The 20594-nt window shown below is 38.5% G+C and overlaps 1 protein-coding gene across 7 annotated transcripts in view; it reads right to left on the bottom strand.

Moving 5' to 3' along the window:
- The window catches only part of LOC126871786 (uncharacterized), a 585120-nt gene that overhangs the window by 205558 nt on the left and 358968 nt on the right, over nucleotides 1–20594 (bottom strand). For all 7 annotated transcript variants that reach the window (XM_050630990.1, XM_050630993.1, XM_050630991.1 and 4 more), the window contains one exon: nucleotides 11451–11588. In XM_050630990.1, the coding sequence (XP_050486947.1) occupies nucleotides 11451–11588 (138 nt within the window). The remainder of the gene's footprint in view (nucleotides 1–11450; nucleotides 11589–20594) is intronic.

Here is a 20594-nt window from a genome sequence, read left to right as displayed (position 1 = left end):
TAATCCAAAAGATTGTTTGCCATTAATTTCTTTTCCAAGGATGATCTTAATAAAAGATATATAATCAATTTCGTCAAAAGCTTGAGTAAATTCTAGAAGAAAAACTGGCTGATTCTAGTATTAGCTACTTGATCTTCGTCAGCCAACGAAAGTTTCCCAAATTTGTAAGAGCAAATCCACAAAAATCAAAACCAAAACGTTCAACCCTATTCGATCAACCCTATTCGTCAATGATAGAAATCTCCAACGATCGTTACCTGCTCTTCTTCCCATCGAAACGCAAAAACTAAAACCCAAGGTCCCTCCATTCACCGCGGTAGAACTCGTTAAACACGTCGCTAAAACGCGAACCGCGTCGCTGAAAATTTCTATGTTCGAAAGTTGGGCCACGCAAACGCGAGACCGTGCTCTCACCCGCAACCCGTTTCGCCGCTCGTACTCGTTTACCACTCTTGTTCGAAGTTCATCTATTAGCGACGAGGCGGCATAGAGGCATAGACGCGAGAACCGAACTTTCTCCGAAATACTCGCTCCATTCGTCGTAACAATCTCGGCCGGCTCCTAGCGACGCGACAGCTGCGTCGATGGGAACGATCCCGCCTCTCATTACGCCCGAGCTTTTACGAGGTTCTCGAACAGCCGGTGAAAGACAGACAAAGACAGAGGAAACGGAGCGAGGCTCTGTGAGTGGTAGTTTCAGAGATTGGATAAGGAATCCATAAGTTCTGACGTAATCTCCACGCGTTTGAGAACAGAACTCGGTCTCGGAGGACCAGCCCCAGTGATCTCGCCGCGATGTCGTTCGACGACGTAAAAGTCGTGGACCAGAGAGAAAGAACGTTGTAACCGGGCCATTTATGTCAACCACGTACTAGAACTCTGTATATGAATTGGTGGGGGAGGGCAAGTACTTTGTTGAGTTCATGCATATAGTAGGGGAGTTCATTCGTTCTTTTCATCACCTATGTTTCTTCATTTTTGTGTATACATATACAAAATAGTATTTTCACATATTTATATTATTACATTTCGCGCGTTTATTATCCAGCATCGATTAAAATTACACAGAGTAACAGAATTTTATCGTAACAGAATGTCACTTCATTCGTATGAATAACTATGTATCAAATCAATATTAGTAAAAATGGACATTATATTGCAGACGGAAATAATTTCTTACATTTCGATAAACACAATTTCAACTGCTTTCATTTCCTCTTTGTACTTCTTCTCCGAAGTTAATGGTACGAAAATGAACAGTTCTAAGGTTAACATGAAAGAGTAACGTTGTATCGTATTACGGTAAAACTCCGTTATTATAATATCACTGAGTGCTCGATAACAAACGTAAACTCCTATTACTCTTACGTATCAAAATATTTCATAGACATACATATACATAGCTATAATTAATATGACACGATAAATGATAGCTGATAATGATAGCTCGTAACTTGAGACTCGTAAAACTTTGCTAACAATATCGATTCAATTCTGTTCAAGAGAGTGCAAATGGTGAGCGCTAAATTTGAACTCTCAAAAACAGGAATCGTTTCGGTCCTTGTCACAAAGGGAGCCCAACTGCAAGCTGTAACAGCCGTAAGGCGAAGGGAAAAAACGACAAACCAAGCTGGCGAAAAAACGGCCACGAGTTTTTCCAGCGACAACCACGAAGTGTGTAGTGTGCTCTATCCTTTTTTCTCATGTTCTGGGTATCTGGCTGGGTCGCGCGCGCGAAACGGCGATATCAACGAGCGGCTTGTCGCTTCTGCGTGGCAGTCGTTATTTACGGAAGCGAGCAACCAGTGCGGCTGAATTGGTCCTCAGTGTAACGAGAATATCCGGGTCAGCGTGTATGTCAGCCACGTTACGTGGAAGTAACGCTATTATTGTGCGAAAAATGATTGGAAGTTCTTCTATTTTTGTCCTTCTGTCTCTGCAAACTGAAGATCTCGCTTCACTATTCCAGAGAATGATGAATACATTTGTCGGCTGCGCGGTTTATCCTGGTAACTTTTGAGGCTAATGGTTGCATGAAACGGGGATGACAAGTATAGAAAGAAGATCAGGGGAAATAGAAATTGTGTTTACCAAAATGCAACGAACCTTTTGCATGCGAAATATACACGAGTTCGGATTTGCGATAAATGTTGGTTTTTATAAATATTGATTCGATACGAAGACTAAAAACACATAAATAATTTCCAGTTAATCTTGAATTAATACACATATGTTGCTGATATATTTGTAAATAATTGTGCTGTGAATTATAAACAAAATGTTACTTTATATAACGCGTGATCTAACTAGCGTCGATAGAGATATAAAAAATACGTTTAATAAAATATCAGATCAGAGAATCTAAATCCATAATTAAATATATAATCATCTAATTACGAAATACGGAAGGATCAGAAATTAAAGTTCTTTGTTTTGTGAAGATTTTTATTTGTAACTTGTACACAGGAAAATTAAGTTTCCCCCAGCACGGAAGAAACTATTATCGAGGGAAAATTTTCATTGGATTTCAACTTGGAATTCAGCTTTCGCGTGAAATTTTTAGAAGATAATAAAGTTATATAGAGTAATTCCATGGAGAATGGCTCTTTTATTATTATTATTTTAACAATCATAGAACTCGAGAAAGTATGGTACTTTCTATTACCTTCATAACTATAAGTAAATTGTAAAATGTAAAAAGGAAATTATTCAAATAGACGAGGAGTTTCCATTCTATTTATAATAGAATGAGGAATGTTTTCAACATTTTTGCATTGTCAACTATCTTCTAATGGTAATTTTGTAATATCAAGTAACATTTATCGCACTGTTTACTAGAGAAGATACCGATACGGAAGCCATGCGTTAATAGCGAGACGACAAGCTACTATTCATAAAACGTGTGGGTGTAGTTGCTGATGTAATGCTCCGGAAGAATATCAGTGGATTTCATTGCCAAGGGAGAGTCAGAAGTCACATCGTAAAAAGTTGGCACGGGTTCATCTTGGACGGAAAAGCTAAGGAGAATCGGCAATCAGCGAAGATTTTTACGATTTCATCAAAGTGCCTTCTTTGGCACTAGATAGATACTTATGGAGATTGGATTGATTAATTTTCTGCTTGCTTAACAATTTGCACAATTGCTACAAATTCCAAGACGTACTACTTGTGATTCTCATGCCAAATTTCCGACTATATTTTTGGCTTTCCCCGATATTTAAAAATATTACAGTTCATTCCAAACCTTCAACCTTGAACTTTAATGAAATCACTTTCGTTCTAATTCTTGATAGTCCGTCTTCAAAATATGTTATTGAAACGTTTCGTTAAGAACATGAAAAAGTAAGATTTATGTGCAGGCTGATACGAATAATATGCGAATAAGAACAAAAATAGAAGCAAAGAACGATCTTTCAAAATCAATCACATTCAGAACTAAGAATTTGTCTTGATCTGAAGGATTTTTCCCCAAACGTATACGTTTCACGCTCATAAGTGTCGTGCACAAAATTTCATGTTTTATATACGGAATTGTAGATCTCATCTTGAAAAATGTCATATACGAAACAAAGTGTCAAATATATAACATCCATCGGGCCGAAAAATTTCATTCCCCTAAAAAGGAGCTTCCGACACGTTTCCTATTTCGCTGTTGTTCTCGCGAAACGTTCTCGCGAATTACTCAACTCGGCGAGCAAAACAACAGAAACCTCGGCCCGATTTATTTTAGCGATCAGAACAAACGTCCAAATCCCCGAACCACTTTATCCGACCGTTCTTAACAATTTTTATACACACTCTCTCTCGCATCGAATTCCAGCTCGCCCTTCTAAATGAATAGGGCCAACATCCACGACGGGCAAGAGGGTAGAGGGTAGAGCAAGCTCCCACGCGAATTGCGGGAACAGCACACGCGAATACCCGCCACAAGATCAATCATATCGAGCAATAAACCGACGGGTTGAAACGATCGCGTGCCTGCCCGCGTACAACCCCGACCATGCAACACGCGTTCGTGATTGGGTTACGTGCGATGTTTACGGCTTCCCGTAATTGATCCTCCGGCCATCATCTAAAATCGACTCGGTCTTCTCGAAAGAGGCAGAAATACGGTGCACACGGTGGACAACTTGCGAAATGGTTGCGTACGCTAACATTTACCACCCCCTTTATACGCGTTCGTAATTATTGACCCGGTAGTTTGCTTGTAATTCGACTAGTTTCATTTCGAGCTGCAACTTTTCTCACTGTATATTAGTCGAGGGTATTAGGTGCAGGTAAATGGCTGGCTGAGAAATTGGAAATGATGCAATTTTTGGCTTACCGTTGAGTTGTGAAGGAAAGTTAGTATATTTGAAACCGCGTTCCCTCTTATTAGAGTAATTGATCATTTGACAATGTCTTGAACAGGAAAAAGTATAATAATCCGTTAGCGGCTGTTAATACACGTGTATATCGATATAGCACGACGCAAATGTGCTATAAATAGAAAGGAAAGTTGATATCATAAAATTTAATCGATCATCGAAATTTTTTTTTTTTTTTTTTTTTTTACACGACGACCAGGAATAACAGATATCTCTGTCAAATTTTGTATCGGATAGTAGCTCCACGTGAGTAAACACGTTTTAATATCGTATATATAGCTCAGAAATTTTTCCAATAGTTTTTTCTCAAAATAATACACGATCTTTAAAACCAAAGACTGAGACGAATGAATAAGCAAAATTACAGAGAATCAATACATGTTTCATGAGAAACAACTTTCAGGCGAATTTCTAAACTCGATCTACTGTTATTGGATAATAAGCTGCGATATCTCGCTGAATTTTATTTCCAAAGTATTTAGAGAACTATATCTTGTACAATTAATTTTATCGATAATTTTCATCATATCGATGTTTAAAAAATATACTATGCTATTCATAGCGTTTTTCAAGCAGAATCAAGCCGATAACGTCGAACAATTTCACAATTCGGACAAAAGTCGTAGGAACCGTATTTTAATAACCAAGTAAAGCAATGGATCGAGCTTTACAAGCCGCAAGACGGCGAAAAGCCGAGGAACACCGCGGCTAGAAAGATGAACAAAAGAAAAATCGATCGTCCACGAGGAGATATCGAGACGCGTCCTGCTCAGAGTTCCATTAAAACCGCCGTTCTACGCTTCTGAAACTGACACCTCCTGAAACGAGATCGCCGTTGCAGTTTCGAGCATGGCGAAAACAACGAAACGGGGCGCGAAAGCTGAATCACGTTCCGTTCAGTGTGAGAGAAAAGGATAGATAGCGCTCTGGACCGAGCCGGAGAAAAACAAGCGTGAAAAAGCTGGTCAACGAAAAAAGAACTCGGTTTCGCGATACACCATCAGGTTCACGTTGAAAAAAGGAAAAAAAAACGGCAAATAGACAGCTAGAGTGCACGAGGCTGCGCTTACACGGAGGTGATCGTCGAGGTTTGATAGTGTGAAAGTTGTTAAAACCTAGCTTTTTATTGTTACAACCGTGGTCGTGATAGTTTGCAGTAGGCAAAATTTAAAACAGTTGAATTTCGTGGATTTTTGGAAAAGCTCGTCCGAAAGTAACGAAATTTAGGTGTTGAAAAGAAATGTGAGATTAATTCTCAAGAATCAAATGTTTAACACGCAATGTACTATTTAATGAAAATCCCGCAACTCTGAGCAATTAAGGAAACCTAATGGCGTTTTCCTTTGCTTTGAATCTCTTACGAGTATCTCAGAAGATTCGAAGAAACTTTGTACTCTATCACGCACGCTATCTATAGAAAATAAAAAATCCAATCACCTGTACTATAAGCATTTGTCAAGTTTTTGGCCAAATAATTGAACGCCATCATCCGTGGCGGAGAATTCGCGTGAAATAAAAAACTTCCACCGAGAGAGACTAATGTCATGATTCCAAATAGAGACACGAAAAGACACAAATTGCGGAGTCTTGAAGTCAGAAATGAAGTTCTTTCAAGAAGAAGCGCAGTTGTGTGCGAAGGATAGAGAGAAACGGTAGGAAAGGCAGCGAAGAGGAAAGGGAAAAAGTAAACGAGGAGTCCTAGATACGATCCTTTGCCTGGTATTTTCTATGGTGGTAGAAAAGTGATCCTTCTTTTTCCTTCTCTTCCCTTCGTTTCTTCTTCCTCTGTTCGTTCTCAAGCATTTTTCCTTAGTAGAAAGTTTCCGACGTGTAAAGGCGACAGAAGAACGATACCTCGGCGCGCGAGTAATTGCTTCAACGTAAGAATGCAATATTCTTCTGTCTACAACGATTCCGGCGTATTTTTCCCCCCCAGGCTGAGGTTCATCCCCTGGTGACGTCCGCGTGCCAGTCTGATGTCTTATTACGAGAGCTCGCGTCTCTCGCTGAATTTAATACGAACACCATGGCATACCGGCGCTGCCTTTCTATTTCATCAAAGCTTATTTCGCGGGATCGTTTAATTAATTGTCTGGAACGAACTCTGCAACTTATCTTAAGTAGAGGATTTCACTTGCTTGCGAGGAACAGGAATACGACTCGTTGGTAATACAATGCGACGATTCTCTAGGAACAAGTAAATAATGTAAAATTGAAAATAATATGCCTTCGAGTCTTGTTTTCAAATATTTATTTATAAATACGATATTTAAAAAGTTATTGCGATTAAACGTTGAGATAGTAAACTAGGAAATGCAACTTTGTTACATTTTTTCGTATTTTTGTTCGACCAGGTTGAATATTGAACTCTAATAAGTGTTCTTAATTTCGATTAATCCATTATTCGAATGAAAATAAGAAGCAGAAAAAGTCAGAAGAAACTTCTATCTCTGTTTTTAAAAAATCAATGTTTAAATTCTATCAATATTTTCATAAATATAGCCATTCTTTAAAATATATTATTTAAAAATATTCTTTCGGGAAAGGATCTTAATTTTAAGTCAATGTATCTAATTAAAATTCGGCATCAAATGTAAATGTAAAATGAGCTTGCAATTAGATAACGATATCTATTCGATACAGACTACGTACTCACACACTACTACCATTAGTGACTTTTTATTGGGGGAATTGAAATCTCCACGATGAAATTACCTTACAGCATACAATTACATATTATTGAAGGAATTATAATTACAATTCTCGGTTTCGACGTTAGTATACAAATCCGTAAGAATAAAATGGCGAGGATCAATAACATGTCATTTGCATACGTCACTGCGAAAGAAATGTCCATTCTTTCATATTTGAAAGGGTATCAAAAATCGATTCGTAATGAAATAATGCTTTGTCGGAGTTCGTAGTGCGTAACGTTGAAAATCGAAAAATATATGTATGTCCCTTTACAACAGGAAAATACGCCGGCATTTGCATGTTTCGCGATTTCCATGTAGCTCGTTTGAATTGCAAGTCGAATAAAAATCAGTCCGTCCGTGGATTAGCATAACAACGTTTTTATTTTCCTCGTCGTTGTAATTCGGGGAATTAATATTCCCCGAACGGCAGAAGGTAGTATAAAAAGGCCAAAGAATAAGGCGAAAGACGCTCTTGACGACATTTCTCGGCACAATGTCGTCGGGATAACCTCCTTAGGAGTGGCGTTTATCGTCGAGCAACGCGTCGTCTTTCATATGTAGATCGTCTTGGTCGACGTTCGTCTCTAACCTCGTCGGACGAATAATATTCTTATCGGTGGCACTTCCTTAACTTGGAACGTCGAAAATTCGAATGAAAGGCAAGACTTTGGAGATGATTCCAAGTTTCCGTCAACAATGAAGATTTTACTTCGGATCGTTGACATAAAAATCGTTTATTAGTTACTTTATTATTATTTCTTTCAAAGGAGTAAAACGAAGCTTGTATGTAGGAACTTGCCAAGGTTTCATGAAATTTGGCAAAATTTCTCAGATAGTCGATGGAACAGTTTTTTGAATTTCAGAAAATATTGAATATTTGTGACGATATAAGAAAATGGTACGACAATGGGATAATTTATATTTTTAATTTATTGCGAAATAAGATTATACCATCTTTCAGGTGTATCGAAGCAAGCATAATTACCGTTATTAAAGCAAAGAATGTTTAATTTCTGTACTACTCTCAGCTAGACGTGTACATAATTTCTTATTCCTCTTATAAACAGCTGTTTAATTTCAACGAAGTTCCTCTAATCATTAAACATATATTACATTTACGAAATATTTCACATTCATAATATTTTATTTCTTCTCAATTTTACGTATTAATTGCCTAGTTAAACAATTTGAACGAGGTTTAAAGTTAAAGTTCCAACTTTCAAGTAACAATCGTAGATATGTTTCATTGTATTCTACGTGTTTCGTTGAAGCCACCCGTAGAAAGTCTACCAATATGAGCGAGCGTAGATCGATAGCAGCATACAGGAACTCTGTTCGTATCGCACAGTTCCTCGTAATACGGGAGAGTCGAGCGTTTCGATCTGGCTTACCCTAACGCGACATTCGACGCGACCAAGGTTCGGCCGTCACGTAGCAGGTAATATGCAAATGACATATCGTCACGGTGAAATTTATTCATGGACGCGACTGCCCGCAGCTGCGGCTTCGAAGTTCTCCCGACCACCCTCTGTGTCCCTCAAAATTGTCGTAACGAACTTACTCGCTCGTGCAAAACACCTTATTCCCCGTGATCGCGGTCTACATTTTACAAATGAAATAAATCCGTAGTTCTCGGAACTACCGTTTTAGACGTGGTTAAACCAAGTAAAATATAGTTTATCGATGATTTTGAATGTTTGCAGCTTTCGAAAAGGGTTATTGGAATTCGAGCAATTTTCAGTGAATCGAGAATAAAGATTGCGTGAATTTTGATCGATCGGTGCTATTGGAACAAATTTTATGGATTTCAGTAAACTTTAGTTGGGAAAAGAGAAAAATTTGGAGAATTTAAGAATGCGATTTATTTAGATTTTACCTCGATAAGTAAACATTTGGTAAACTTAAATATATCATAATATTACATTGATATCTTTGGAAATGCGAATATTGAAAATAGTAGTAATACACAGTGACAGAATAAGCGTTATATAAAACACGTTCTCATTTGCAAGTTCTCAATCTGTCAGACATAGACAGGGTTCAAGAGTATCGTATACCAAAGACCATACGACTGAGATCCGTCAAAAGCGCTGGGAAAATATAGCACTACATAAAATCCAATTACAATGTTATTCAGCAACAGCTCATAAATCATTATCCTCAAAAATGATAAATCTTTACTCTGTATTAATTAGAATCTGGTTGCTGTCCAACTTCACGGTACACGTGCGAAGCGAAATACCTACTAGAATTCACATACGTATCTCAGGTACAATTCCCAATTCCATAAATTATTTCCCACATTTTGACTAAAACGAAACTATAATGTCTATACGAATTTTATCGATGTGGGAAATTTATGAATTACCACGAAATAAATTCATGGAACTTTGAATATATTGATGATGAATCTTGATGGGATTTATGAAATCTAATTACATAAATTACTTGTGACATTGTAAAATAAAAATACAAAGTCAGATTTTTCACGTATTTTTCCATAACGGGTTATCGTTCGTGAAATCTATCAACAATCATTGATGATGAATCCTGACATACTTTACCCCGGTGAAAGCAACCCTGAAGACACGCGACGGCAATTAGAATGCGTCCATGTGACGAGAAAAAACAAATCGAATCGCGGTTTGACACAGCGAACGCAAACAACGCGCTTTTGGCATCGGGCATGACACGCTCGGTTGTTGGCTCGCCGCTTGAAATCCGATAGTTTTTGGCCAGGCGGCTCGTTTGTTTTATCCCGCGCGTGAATCGCGCGTCAAAGGATGAGAGATTGCGTCATGTTACTACATTCTATCGCAATTACGAGAAGGACTGGATACTATGTATTTTTGTTTCTTGTAAACACGTCTTCTTTCGATGATTTACGCGTCTGAAGTTGCGAGTATTTATCGAAAAACAGGCTTGTCACACTCGAATGCAAATTATTTCTTATAACGTTTCGATACACAAGCGCCTTCATTAAAATAAATATGATAATACAAATGGCTCGTGTATTAAAAATGGCCACAAACAAACTTCAAAAGTAAATCTTCCTGTTCTTTCATTTTCTCCATCGTTCAATTTGTATTCTTTCCAGCAACTGGACAATTTTTTTTTTAATTGTAAAACCGATAATTTTTACAAATATTTTTATAAATACGATATACGAAACTAATTGATCGTTAAGTGGAACGTTATTTCATTTAAGTGAATGACGTTTTAACGAAACAACGTGTACGTCCGTACAAAATACAAACGAGCTAAGGTTTCAATCAGAACATTAAGGTGTAGCTTCCACTTCTGGAAAGGCGTGTTGATTACCGTGCACCGTGTCCCCAGGAAACAATGCGGACATTTTATAGCCGGTGTACAACTAGTACAGACCCCTTATACTTGTCGGGAACAATGGGTATTATGTAGCGTGGCGCACGCACGGAAATAGCTTCCCCCGGACTTGTTCGAACTAGTTGTAACTCACTGTTCAACTGTACCCGTTGACGAGCAGCGCAACAATTACGCTAATGCATTGTCCTCGGTTCCTTCGCCTAACGACTCTAAACGATCGACGGCCCACGCCCTTTAGACCGTTTCAATTAAAGGAAACACGGGCTTCCACTAAAACGCCGCGACGATTTCGAATCTTGATTTATTCGTCCTTATCACCAATTTCATTTGTCGAAGGTTAATCGGTTGAGCGGATGTCTAAATAGGTCTTAATGTTGTCTGACGAATAGCGCTGCGTTTTTGAAATTTTAACAATGGGATAAAATGGATGAGATGAATTCCAACGAGATAAATTCGGGAGAATAGGATTACTGTTAAGATTTAAAGCTTGCTTAAAGAAGCAGAAAATTTGGGAAAATTTAGTTGGTCAAGATTTTAGTATTAATATTCTACCAAATCATAAATAATCGGAATGAAAATTATTAATAATTGAATGTTTCCTCCGAGAAATAGAAAATTTGATGAAATTCAGTTAATTGAAATTTTAGAATTTTGGTTGTTTACTAATTTAGAAATAAAATATCTTTGTAAAAGTGCACTCTTCTAAAATGTTATATTTAATGACTTTAATATGACTTTAAAATGTGATATATAGAAAATACTCTTCGCTGAAATATTTGTATCGCAACGCAAGTGGATAAAACGAATGAAAAATGCTGCAGAAATTTTATTTACCAATTTGTAATTTTATGTAGTAAAAGATTTTTTATGAATTTGTATACTTTAAGAGCCCCCCCCCCCCAATATCATTTCAACTTTATTATCATCATAAAAGGAAAGATTTAAGAGACGCGTTTTTGCTTATAACGTGGAGCTCAAGTAGAACAAGCACGGTAGTGGTCAGACAGCGCGCAATAAAAGTAGAATTGGAAACGACACTCACCCGTATCGTTGTCTCCTGGAACGCCAAGACTATCACTATTGTCATTGATGAAGGCCTCCGCCGTCGACGTGAAGGTCTGAGGTGATAGTGTGAGGTCCGGCCCGCTCTCACTATCGAACAATTCTAAATTCCCGTTGCCTGAAACAGAACATGTATCATACATTTTCTGGCAGTCAATATTCAATTGAATAATACGTTTAATAAATTGAAACGAAGTTTAGAAAATACACGACTAACACGACAATAAATTTTACTAGATAATTTCCTTGTATGTCAATCAGTTTCAGAATATTTTGCAGCTTTTCTTATTGTGATATCATTGCTATGAACTTGATACTTTTCATTTATTTTTCATCATATTTCCTTCGTAATTTCCACGTATTCATTATCGTTCATAATAATTAACAAAAGGTTCGAATTGTAAATTTTCTTTCGTTTTTATTGCTATGTATTACATTAAAAATAATTATCTGTTTCATAATTTATTATTTACGTTTATGTATATACATCCCCCTGCTGGTTTATAAAATTATGTAACATAATTAACGTTAATTGCATTTCCACTACTTTGCAATTATTTATCATTGTTGATTGTTTATAAATTCATCATAATAAGGAAACTATCATCAACGTTCATCTCGCCATATTTTCTTATAAGAAAACCTTTATTATTCTGTAAATGTCTCTACATACCTTTTAGTAAAAGTAGTTTCTTGTATACGTTGCTTCTTACGAAAACAATGATGAACAAAGAGAATCGCATGATGATACTAAATTTAGCAGAAATATCAAGAATAGAAGAATTCTTCGAACGAATGCTACGGGACGAAGTTAATGAATCGAGGCGAAAAATTAGCAGAAGCGTCTGCACGTGGGCGAGATGATTCTCTTGATTTCTGTGAACACGCTCGGCCCCATTCTCGTTTTTCTGACCACGCAACACGCAGAAACAAAATCTCGTTCGTTGTTGATTCTATTCGATGCCAGGTTGCTCGACCTCAAAGTTGGCGAACGGCGTCGACAGATGAACAAGATTCTTCGCGTGTTACGAAGGGCGCAACTCAAACATAATTGGCTACGTTTGTTACGATATGATCCGTGGCTAATCACCTATACTGTCATGTTTCTCTATAGGGAAATTAATTGTTTGATCGACATAAAAACTGTTTAATTTCTCCATAGGAAATAGTTCTAAGCTACGATGTGTAAATTATTTTCCCACTAATGGGAATAACTATGTAATTTAGATTCAAAGAAATCCGATTTGTAACGAATGATTTCCTCCATACAAGTTCAATAGTTTCATGAATTATTCGGTAGTTTTTTTATCATAAATAATCGAGTGATTAATCTTTATAATCGAAAAAAAGATTAATCCAAGAAATTAAGCAGAAATTTTCTAAAACTTCGAAGAATTTCTTAGAAGAAACTTAGAAAAAATTTTAAGCACCCCCCACGTACACTTTCATTAAGATTTTACGTGTTTAATAAATAACAAAACATTGTTTTAAGAACAATCGATCGAACTTGGCAAACTAAAAATAAAACCTAGCAAAACTCAAAAGGAAAATATACGTAATATGGTTCAACGAGTTGATCGATCATTTTCGTTATCAGGACGATACGTAGAAGGGATGAAAGTTGGGCAACGGGGCTGGGAGGGTTAAATGAGAAGTTCTCGGGTATGAGACGAGTGTCGCTTTCGCATATTCCTCGGCGCACTGACAACAACGCTGAAGCACTCTTACGAGAACTAGCAGCCAGTCGAGGATCTCTCGAGACCTTAGGTGGCCTTCGCGATCCGAGGACAACTGCTGCCAAGTGGTAGCAAACTTTGACTGTGGATTTTAGGTTACGAAGCTCGTCGCGCTAAGCGACCTAAACTCCGTCTTCTTGCTTGTCAGACCCTCGTTACGATCGTCTCGGTTCACTCGATTATACCGCGTCGTCAACTGGGTCTCGTCAACCATAGTCGTGTTGAGGAATCGCGAGATACACCCGTGTTTTCGTTACAGTTTAACCAGAAGAATTATGAGACAATGGTTGCTATCGACGATTAACAGGTTGTAAATTCGTTTGACGATTCAGTGGCTATATTACAAGATACGAGTTTCTCGGAAACCAAACTGATCCATTCAACTTATTGCCAATTACTTAAGTTTCATTGCACAGTTACAGGATCAACGTTCAATTCCCTCCGAGTAACAAGACCAGGTCCTTCGTAAACAATAACTAAAATTCCACGTCAGAGATGCAAATGTATATGAATCGACTGCAAAGAAATTAATTAAAGCAAGTAAATTAATCAGAAATACAATACATGTAAAAATTCTGATTTACATCGTAATAATCCAAAATCATTAAAACAAACAATGTAAAGAAGGGAAATTTTAATACGAACAGTCGCAATGGTGGCAATATCTGGAATAATTCAACGCAAAAAATATACGATATTCAGCCATTGTCACTGACACAATTATACGTTTGACGTAGGGGTACACACAAAGCATTACATGCCATATTCGTCCGCTTCGACATCGGCCGTGTACACGATTCGCGTCGTAGACGAGCGTTCGCGTTAATTCAAAGCGACGGTATGCATCTCGCGGCGGATTAACATATTCCAGATTATCCGTCCGCGTTTGCGTTAATGCTTCCGCCGTTGGGTTAGTTAAATATGTAAATATAAGCGGACCAGCCATGCTGGACGTTATCCGCGCTTACGAGAGATCGATGAATCACACGCGAACACACAGGACGCGACACAAAACGTTTGCATATAGCAAGAGATGCGCACGCGAAAGGGGGTTGAACGGGAGGCTTGAATAAAATTCTGAAAGAAACGAGAGCAGAGTTTCGACGCTGGAATAAATCATTGGAAACACGTGGTATTTTGTATACCGCTGCAACTCATTCTTAATTTATTAAATAAATAATACGTTTAAATAGTTGATGTCCGCTTCCATGATGATACTTTATGTGTAATTTTTTATAGTAAATACAAAAATAGAAGTATTCTCTGAAAAAGTGGTCGAAATTTAAGTAATGAAGTAAACCATGATTACTTTCATTGCTATTCACGAATTTTTCTAAAGTTTAATGATTTTTCAAATGATGGAAACTACCATATTTAATTTTCCTCCAAACTTGTTTAAATAATAACGTTCTTCTAATATATTGCCCGCTATTTTGTCTATCTCTCTAACAACAACCAATAAAATACGTAATCTAAAATGCAACATATACATCAGCAAATACGTTGAACCTCCACCGTAAAGACCAAAACGTTTCTCTTAATATTTCATGCACACAGTTCTCCAACTATTCACTTATGTACTCTGTTAAAAGGAACCTTCAGAAACCTAAAGAAACACCGTAGGTACGAGAAACGAACGCCTCTAACCCAATTACCTAACATAGCCTAGAACGTCGCGAATACATCATCAGTGTCATCGTGATTCGCGCAAAGGTACGAAAAAGAACCGAGGAGGATACAAATAGCAGATCCAGACGAAACAAGAATACCACACATGCTGCGTGATCGGGAACAGTCCGACGATCGTAATTCCAAGAAACAAAAGGAGGAACGAACAGTGGCGATCCGGAATTAAAGTTCCGCCGCGAAGTTATTAACGAACGCGACCGTTTTACGTTCGCGTGGCTCGTTCAGCAATGCTTAGAGCGAGGAAAAACGAGGGTGTTCGAAGACAAGGGGTTGATCATCGTCGCCCGGAAGTAGCGAGGGAGGAAGAGAAACGAAGGAGGAAGCGACGCTGGAAGGAAGCGGCCGCGCAACCAAGTTTATTCAACGCGCGAACGAAGCCCAGATATTAATTTTCTCGATGTATATGGATGAGTTCCGACTGGGCCACGGTGCACAACCCGACGAGAGAGTAAGAGAGGGTGGAAGCAGCCGCGGTAGCCACGATGATGATGATGCTCCTGCTGGTTGCTGGAGGTGGACCTACGTCCGGCGAAGGTACATAGATGTAGCGCAGGGGAGCGGTCGTACAGAATGGTGAGGGGCGGTTAAATTGCTATCGATCCCCCAAGCTTCGCAAATATCGTTTACCTTACCCTTGCAACCCTTCTAAAATCCCATCTACGCTCTGCCGACGCTCACCATCCGAACGCCATCCTTCGCTACGAACACGATTTCGTTTCACGTATCGTTCCCCGTGCCGCTTCGGTTTTTATGGAAGGTTAATGTCGCGGAGAATTCAAGCTACTTCGGATGGGTTTTTGACGAGCTCTTCGCGTGCTTTGTCTTTAAAATTGGAGTGGATATTTCTATCTTACACCAGTAAGGGGTAGTTTGCTGGTGGATGAGTTTGAAATCTGCTGATATTTCTGTTTATGAAGATGGTTAGATAAATAGGATTTCGAAATGCCGAAACTTAGAAGTTATCGTTTAGGTATTTTATTCTGACTCTTAGTGGTGGTTCAGAGGTCTCAGTGAATATGTTGAAAATGAAACTAGATCTGTAAGCACCAGTTGATACTGGTAATTGTTAGGGGATATAAGAAAACGAGGGATGAAGAATGGAGAAATATTGTTATGGATTATATCCTAACACGCTCCAAAAAAAAATTTGCAATTATTTATACAAAGAATATTGACTAGTAAAGAGTGGAAACTTAAGACAATCCAAAATATAGAAACTAAAATACAGAATCATTAAAATTCTTCATTATACATGCGCGTACATCACATTCTTCGACCCTTAAAGTGAAATACATTAAACAATGCAATCTTTATATGCAGTCAAATGGAACTCTTGCAACATCACTGAACAAAATTGAGCGTCCATGCGCCTCAATGAGAGTAGATCGACCACTCGACCACTGACCCAGCAATCATTATTTCCAAACGAGACAGGATGACGTCGAAAATTTCGAACGGTGAATAAACAAAAATTTTAATCAAATTGAAATTAATGACGGTAAACGTGTTCGAACTGTTATGGCTCCAAAAACATTTTTTAAACCATGCTCTCTCTCTTTCTCTCTCCGAAACACCTATGTACGTAGGATCGATCGATTTCAATATTCCAGCATCGCAAATTTTGTTTACCTTTCGGCAGCTGCGCTGTCAGGTTTCTATCCTGTCAGATATGTGTTATCAGTTGAATAGAGGTTCGAAACTCTATGTGCTGACAATTACGATCGGCGATATCCCCGTTTGATTTTTTTCCAATTTTTTTTCTTCTTCCGCCCCTTTTTTTGCAATTCAGTTCGACAGTGTAAACCATTTTCAATTTCCTCGCGCGCGTTAAATTTATCTTCAACCCGCGGTACAGCGAGGTTGCACTAACAGTCAATTGTAACTCTGTTAATATTGACGATCGTCCTGTCACGAAGAATTATGGAATGCTTTATCTGACGGTGCACGCAATTCGAGTCGGTGGCTAATTCTTCTTGGTATCTGGTCGTTCGTCATTACTTTCCTCCGCCATTGTGAAAGGCCAGTGATTTACGAGGGATCGATACCTTTGAAATTTCTTGATTATCGTCAAGTTTGACAAGAATGCATATCTATCGAGAGATGATATGGTAATATTTGAAATTGAACAAAAAATTGTAGGTGTACCGCTTTCCGCCAACTTGCAATTTTACGCATTCGATATCTGCCTATGTGATTCTTCAAAATCTGAAATCAATTCTTAAAATTAATATTCCTCGGCTATGGAAAGAATATTGGAAATTTTACGAACGGCTGATCACCGGAACTGGTTTCAAGATCGATACTATTATTAAATGCTTAAAACAGATACAGCTGAGTCGTATAAGGTCCAGTTGGATGGAACCTGAAACTCTGCCCTTTCGTCTATGAAGTTGCGAAAATAAAAACTGGTGCGTACATAAAACTAACAAAATATGCAAGCGAGAGTACACAATTTACATAGGGGTTTTGTTTGGCCGTTACGCGGAATCGAACGGTTTCCTCTCTGTAAAAGATATTCAGAATCACGCAGCCGCGGTCGACTCGGGATTTTATGAAAAATATCGCGTTTCACCGCTCGATGAACGGAGCTTCCGGCGGTTCTCGCGATGCACGCCGACCGTAAATGAATTCGTTCGCCAAACAGTAAAGATGAAACTTCCCGTACGAGATTTCAAGTATATTAAATAAAAATCACGTATAGGATAAACATCGTCAAATTATTTTTGGACGTATTAGCTGACAAAAATCATTCTGCATGTTGAAAAACCGTCGTTAACAAAGAGCTAATACTATAATACGGATTCTTATTTGATCGATGTTGTTAACGAATTTCAATCAAATAAAACGATGCGTATAAATATATATTTTTTAATAAATCACGAGAAATATAACATTGAGACTATGATATAAAGAATCACTGCTGCTTCATGATACATTATTTTATATATTGCGCGATGAACAGTTATTCTCTAGCTAGTTTCAAACTTTCTGTAGAATATTCTCTATACACGGTATATATGAATCATTCTCTCTACAAGACGAATACAAACACTTAACCACACTTTCTCCCAATCCCTGACCGCCACTCTACAAAACTCCGTTCCCAGTAAACAATAAAAAAGAGGCGAAAGAAAATACCCAAGCATATTCCAGACCAAAGCCATTTTCATCTGCCTGGTTCACAACCCTCTAGGGCAATGAAAACAAGCCGCACTGCTGAAACAACGGTCTTCGGCCAAAGGTCGGTTTCTTTAAGCCGAAGATATGCAAATTGCATTAAGTGTCCGCCTAACGTGTACAGTGTATCACGGCCGCTCGGCCGGTATTACGAAACTTAAGCCGTAGCGCACAAGTGTCGCGAGCTGCGGGTGCCGTCTTCCCTTTGTGCAGACTAAGCCCGAGCTATTATCTCTCGGCCAGCAGCGACAAAACTTGAACCGGAGCTACTCGCCGGGCCCTGCGCCATCTTCCCACGTCCTTGCGTATTCCTCCCAAGGATTCCTTCTCACTTTCTCCCTTCTCCGTTTCGTTGATGATCCTTCCAAGGCCGAGCCTTTGTCGACGGACGTTTCCACGCGAAATATTTCTCGGCCAGCTTGCTGCGGATAATTAAACGACTTAAACGAGGCGAGGGGACCAAGACGATGGACGGGCTTGATGAACTGAGACACCAGAGTTTGGCGCGCATTGGCGGATGCTGACTTGGGCAAATTGTTCGGTCCATGGGATGGAAAGCGGTTTAGGGTGACTTTTGGGGGTGAGGAAGACTTTATGGGGTGCGCTTACCAGTATTTGCGTTTATATCGTATACGAAGTTTGGTCTCGTAAGGGAGGCGGGAAAAATGTTCTTGAAGAAGAAAACGAAGCGAATTGTTTGTTCATTGTTTGACAATACGACGAGTAGACTGCGGCGGAACTCCGCGTTCTTCGCATTCGGGTTACATATTTAACGATCGTCGAAGTTTTGAGAATTTTCTAGATTATTCATAACGTACAAAGACATCTGTGAGGTGCACGTCAACGTCCAATAACGCTTCGACAAATTGCTACTTGTTAGAAAATTCCTTAAAGTCTCGAGGTTTGTCGTGTTTCTCGGCGTTAAGCGGTGTGGATGATATTATTAATTGTACATTTTCTTTCGTAGTGTATTTTTAACTTCCTTCTTATTACGAAGATGAACAAAGAAATTACACTACGAAGACGTACATATACACGCACATTGTGAGGCTATCATTCGGGTCTGACAAGTGATCGAATGGTGGCACCCAGCCGGTGTCGACATTAGTTACTGGGTCGATCCCAGCGTGCACAAAGACGGCCTAATCGGCACAGATGAGACGGGCAGGGGTAATCACGCTCACGGCCCAATAATCATACCATTATAATTAATGTGCCGCAATTAAGGCGGTAATATAGGACAACCGACAATCGAGCCGTGATTGTCGATTAAACGTTTTCACAGTGCGAGGCGACGCGTTTATCGGCGCGATGCGCGACCCTCGTTTCGCGAGCAACCCTGCTCGTTACACGACATGCCCTGCTGGAAAATGCGATATTTTGGTCCCTGCTTTCTATGGTCGCATTAGGATAATGGAAGGTTTTAAGTGTGGTTTAAACGGAGATTCGAGTAACGTTTCATTTTCGGGCCTGACATGGCAGAAGCTTATTTCATTAGTCAGTACATGTAGAAGAACATAACTGAGTTGAGAACTATAACTTTCGTATAAATGATTTTTCGTTGTTATTAATATTACGATATATAGAAAACGAATGTGACAGGAATATTTTGTATAATGGAAGATAACTTGGAAAATGTTTGTTGATGTTGTACGTAACGAGAAAATAAAATACGGAAATTATGGGAGGAGATGTTTCATTGAAAAAAATGTATACTTCGTATTCATTAGCAGTATGACAGATGAAATATATGTATGTTAGGTAATTTCACATGTACGAAAATGTGATAAGTTCTAAATTTTGTATTTCTCAATTCAATTAGTTCCATTGTTCGTCATATCAGGAGATTTTTAGCAAGTTATACAATGATGTAACTGTAAACAGCTTTGTTTATTAAAATTTTAATAATTTGATTTACAAGTTACGTAAGATACATTTTTCCGGAGGCAGAAGAAATTCTGGTTAAAATTAACCTGACGTATAGAAGGGAGAAGTTTATTTATCGTGGAAGGCGAATTCGTCCCCTCCGTTCATTGAAGAAAATAAAAGGTCCTAGTTGGAGGACCGCGTTGCAAAAATCACAGGGTCTATTTTCGAAACCGACCGACCATGAAACGCATTCAAATTACGCGCGCAGTGAAATCGCGCAAGAATGCACAGCGTCGGAGAATTTTCCCAGCGTGAAGTTTTGCGAAATTCCTGTTTGGACGTTGTCGGTTGGTCTCGGAAAACAAAGGCAGCTCGTGCATAGTTCCTGGCGTTGCCCATTTCAGAATCTCTGTTCTCAATTTCTTTTTTCTAACTGTAGACGAAATGGAGAATTGTTTCCAAACTGTATGAGCGCAGTTGAAAGAATAATTTTCCTTTTAATTAAATGAAAATTCAGTAATTGATAATTTATAGCTTTTTTCAGAAAGAAACAAAATCTTGTATGTCTAATGCGCTTATCGAAGTGTTAACATTATCCTTTGATATCATACTATTTTATGAGACATACACGATATATGAAAATATTGGACTGT

This window comes from Bombus huntii, chromosome 12 (genome assembly GCF_024542735.1).
Source record: "Bombus huntii isolate Logan2020A chromosome 12, iyBomHunt1.1, whole genome shotgun sequence".
NCBI classification, from domain to species: domain Eukaryota; kingdom Metazoa; phylum Arthropoda; class Insecta; order Hymenoptera; family Apidae; genus Bombus; species Bombus huntii.
The sequence above is the reverse complement of the archived record's forward strand: the minus strand, read 5'-3'. Positions and strand labels throughout refer to the sequence as shown.